At 40.6% G+C, this 5000-nt stretch overlaps 1 protein-coding gene across 3 annotated transcripts in view; it reads right to left on the minus strand.

Moving 5' to 3' along the window:
- The window catches only part of Gpb5 (Glycoprotein hormone beta 5), a 241980-nt gene that overhangs the window by 46768 nt on the left and 190212 nt on the right, over positions 1–5000 (minus strand). For all 3 annotated transcript variants that reach the window (XM_076175245.1, XM_076175242.1, XM_076175244.1), the window contains exon 3: positions 2140–2366. In XM_076175245.1, coding sequence (XP_076031360.1) covers positions 2140–2364 — 225 coding nt within the window. In that variant the 5' untranslated portion in view covers positions 2365–2366. The remainder of the gene's footprint in view (positions 1–2139; positions 2367–5000) is intronic.

The raw sequence follows: 5000 nt of genomic DNA on the forward strand, positions 1-5000 counted from the left end.
TTGGTTTCTCGGTGGTGTCTAATGTCCGCTTTGTGTTCCTTGAGTCTGTTGTTAAGTCCTCTGTATGTCTCTCCGTAGTACAGAGGACTTAACAACAGACTCAAGGAACACAAAGCGGACATTAGACACCACCGAGAAACCAACGCTCTAGTTAACCACATTGACACAGAGGGACATTTGCCTAACTGGGAGGGTTCCACCATTCTAGCTAAAGGACTACACAAGAAACAACGGAAAATAATTGAATCACTTTACATTGCCAACCACAAAAACACAAACAAGAGAACTGGTGACTCGAAATGGACAAAATCTACCGCGACACTTGCCCTCCAAGAATGGCTTCCCAGACCCCCCGACCCTAAGTAGATACCTTTTTCCCACTTCGGCCTACCCTCTCCAGCTTTCTTCCTTTCACTCTGAAGTTCCTCCATGCTACCTTGCCCCAACTTTTTATCATGATTTATTCTTTTAATGCTATTTGTTAATATTTATTTTCAACACTATTATTATTATCATTGTTATTATAACTATTATTTATTACTTCTATCATTATATATTTATAATTTTATCATTACGTTTTTATTCTTATTATTACCATCTTTATTATTATTACTTTCATTATCTTTATTATCATTATTGTTATTATCATTGTTACTATTTAAATATTTCGTTTTTATTATCATTGTTTTCACCATTATTGTCATAATTAATATTAATAATTTTAATTTCTTGGTTATTAGTATTATCGTTTTTATTCTTATTATTGTTTTTATTACTATTGCTTTTATTTTATTGTTATTATTTCCTGTATTGCTACTATCATTTTTGTTATTATTGTTAATATTATTATTTAAATATTTATCTTCATCGTTATCATTACTATTGTTACATTTTCTATTAATAATTTCTTTGGTATTAGTGTTATCATATTTAATTGTAAAAATGTCTTCATTGTTACGTGAGCCACAATGTGATGTTCACATTCGCCACCAACTATGGTAACTCGGAGAGGTGGTGAGGTCCACCCCATGTATATAATGCCCACAGCCCGTTTGTACACATATTCCTTTGAAAAAGCATACCTGCGAAACTAGTCAGGAATAAACTCAAGACCAAGACTCCTGTGTTTCCTATTCCGCTTACATCATATATATATATATATATATATATATATGTTGAATTAAATTTGACCGCACCTTGGGCTAGAATCAACTTCTTGTTGATAGACTCAAGTTTTCTAATTCAACATGTATAAAAGAAGAATTACTGCCCACTTTTACGAATATATATATATATATATATATATATATATATATATTATATATATATATATATATATAAACTTATTCTCCTAACTGTATGGTAGTACGGTCAAGCGAGATTCCTCCCTCCCCCTCTCCTTCCCCCTCCCTCCCTCCCTCCCTCCCTCCCTCCCTCCCTCCCTCCTCCTACCCCTCCCTCCCTCCCTCCCTCCCTCCCTCCCTCCTCCTACCCCTCCCTCCCTCCCTCTCTCCCTCCCTTCCTTCCCTCGACCCGTGACGCTCGATGCAAGGCTGCTACTCCATCACGGACCGTGATATGGACTTCGTGAAGAACACGGAGGAAGCCAAGACGGTGTCGATCTCGACCAAACTAGAAATACTAGCGACTAGAATCCACTGATTACATTGAATTTTTTACCTTGGGTTTATCTTATTATTGCATGAATATATGCATTCATTTATACATATATACTTACATATATACATGCATACATACATAAATATATGTGTGTAGTAGGTGCATAAACCCACACATACATAAAAATACATACATACATACATACAATGCATACACATACATACTCGTACAAATATACATACATACATACATATATATATATATATATATATATATATATACTGTATATATATATATATATATATATATATATATATATACATGAGTGTATGAAGGTACATAGAGACATATATGCATACATATATACGTATATGTTTGTATATATGTGTATGTGTGTGTGTGTATGTGTGTGTGTGCGCGCGCGTGTGTGTGTGTGTGTGTGTGTCCTTACATCACTCTGTCACTTTGTTTGTATTCAATTCAGTCCGTATAAGCACTGCCATCCAGTTTCAAACTCACCTCGTTGGAGTCGCATCTTCCCCAGCAGCTCATAACATTGATGTGATCCCAGCAGATGCGGCCCTTGGAATCACTCTTGTGGACCTTGTACGTGTACTGTCGGCGGTGGCACTGGAGCGTGGTCATGGGGTCGATGCCACTGGCGGGGACCGAGAGCGCCACCAAGGTCAGAACCAACACCAGCCCACTGGTGGCCAGGGCGGTCATCATGCGCAGCTCAACCATTCCTTCGTGGGGGAAAGAGAAAGAAAAAGAAACATCGTGAGTGGTCTTGCAAGGCACTGTCTGATGATTCTACCGAATAAGAATTTCTGAAAAGTCACCATCAGCAGAAGTCGTTGTCTGCAAATTCAAATCTACTGGGGCTACTGGAATCCAACATCTGCAAATGATGTTGTAGATGTCTGGAAGTCATAATGAAATTCTTCTACATCACGATGTATATATATATACACTATACATGTACCTGTATATATATAAGTAAAAATATATTTACACGTATACATATATACATTGTGTGTACTTGTGTGTGTGTGTGTGTGTGTGTGTGTGTGTGTGTGTGTGTGTGTGTGTGTGTGTGTGTGTGTGTGTGTGTGTGTGTGTGTGTGTGTGTGTGTGTGTGTGTGTGTGTGTGTGTGTGTGTTTGAGTGTGCGTGCAACCATTGATACCCCTGGGAACTTAAGGAAAGAGGACTCTTCCGATTTTCCATGTGGCGAAGACGTAGCAAAACGGAGAGGCAAGGCCGCTTTTCACTACAACGCGAGACAGTGCGTTGAGAGTCGAATAACAATAATGATAAACAAGTCTCATCTTAAAATCCGTATTGATGTAGATATGCCTTTTAGTAGCCAGAAGAATGCCATGAATAGGTTCGTAGGTTGTTCCCGCCCCAGAATGCTAACAATGGACGAATGAATACGTTTTTATGTCTTTACGAAGCCCTAATGGAAAGGGCGGGTAGGGGGGGGGGGTACGGTGTGGCCATGTGGGAGGGGGGGAGGGGGGACGGGATAGTTGATTTTGTTTAACGTCGCGAACTCCCCCTCTATCAGGTGGCTAGTACGTTGCCCCTTAGAGAGGACTTTGCATCGTGGAATTTAATGAACCATGCCCTTGGTCCAACTCGCCGGTGGCATGTTTTGAGCTGCCGTCACCTCGACCTCGGCCGCAAGTAGCGACGCTCCAACCCGCTCGACCAGCGATTGGGTGATTACTGGAAAGTAAATGGGTTCTGGGAATAGGGGAGGGGGGGGTGGCATCAATGATCATTAGTACTAAAAGAGGCGTTATCAGTAGCGGTAGTAGAACAAATGGGAAAATGTGATGTTACCTCATTTCGGTCATGCTCCCTCTTCGTACTGAGCAGATTTGAACTCGCGTTACTCAGTCGAAGAAGAGAAGAAGAGGAAGAAGAAAAAAAGTCTTTAGTTATGTTGTCGTGGCGACATCGGGGCACAACGTGACTTCTCTGCACTGAAAGGAATCGTCTACTCCCGGTCGAGGGAAAATCCGCAAGAAATTAAAGTGAAAAGACCCGTCATGTATGAGTCTGTATGCGAGGCAAGAGAACAAGTGAGAATCGTCATCTGTAATGACTTCTCCCATGCGCGCGATTTCGCGGACTGGGGGAGCGCGAAGACCAGCGCGCCAGGACAACAGCGAGCACAACGCGAAAAAAAAAAATAAATAAATAGAATGAAATAAAATAGATAAAAAAAATAAAAAAAGGAAAAAAAGAAGAAGAAAAAAAAGAGGAAAAGAAGAAGAAGAAGAAGAAGAAGAAGAAAAGAAAAAGAAAAATGGGAAATGACCACAGGTCTTGCTAGCTACCCGAACGAAGTGAGAGGAATTACACGAAACACGCAACCACGACCGCTGTTCAAGTTTCCTGGAATAAGAACATAAGAATGGAGAAGACTGCAAGAGACCATAAGAACTACACTAGGCAGTTACATGCTCCTTACTAACCTGTCATCTCTATCCACCATGTTATTGAGTCTTCTCTTAAAGCAACCAATTATTTCAGCGCTCATTAAATGGTTACTTAGTCTATTTCATTCGTTAAAAAATGTTGATAAACCGGTTCTTGTCTATTTTCTCGCTACATGGTTACCAAATTTATTCCATTCGTTAACCACTCTATTGGTAATGTATGCTTCTCTATTTCCTTTTTAAACCTAAGAAAAAGATGATGATGATGATGATGATGATGATGATGATGAGGAGGAGGAGGAGGAGGAGGAGTAAGAGGAAGAGGAAGAGGAGGAGGAGGAGGAAGAGGAGGAGGAAGAGGAGGAGGAGGAGGAGGAAGAGGAGGAGGAAGAGGAGGAGGAAGAGGAGGAGGAAGAGGAGGAGGAAGAAAAGGAAGAAGAGGAGGAGGAGGAGGAAGAAGAGGAGGAGGAGGAGGAAGAAGAGGAGGAGGAAGAAGAGGAGGAGGAGGAGGAGGAGGAGGAAGAGGAAATTCGTCGCCGGGGGAGACCATGGGAAAAGAAGGCGCGACGTTCTTCAGTTAAAAGAGGCGTTGAAATTTTAGGTGATTCCAAGTTGTGGGTTACTTAGGGACTAAGGCCGGCGGCTCCTCTCCGAACAAGGATTGGATGGAGCCCCGGACGGTAAAGATAGACCGTAAAACGGAAATTACCAGATAACGAGTTTCATCCTTATCGCTTTTCAAGGCAACTAAGTTGATATATGGAAAAGATTAATGTGAAATATTATGGAATTTTAATTTTGTCATCATTTGCATTGAATTAATGGAATATCTGAGATGAAATAGAACAAGAATCAGTCTACTGAAAAAGAGTATACAACAGAAATGATGGTATGGAGTCTGGAAATTGAAACACAAAGGCAAAAGCCG

This window comes from Oratosquilla oratoria, chromosome 37 (genome assembly GCF_046742065.1).
Source record: "Oratosquilla oratoria isolate Oo_2021 chromosome 37, ASM4674206v1, whole genome shotgun sequence".
Lineage (NCBI taxonomy): Eukaryota > Metazoa > Arthropoda > Malacostraca > Stomatopoda > Squillidae > Oratosquilla > Oratosquilla oratoria.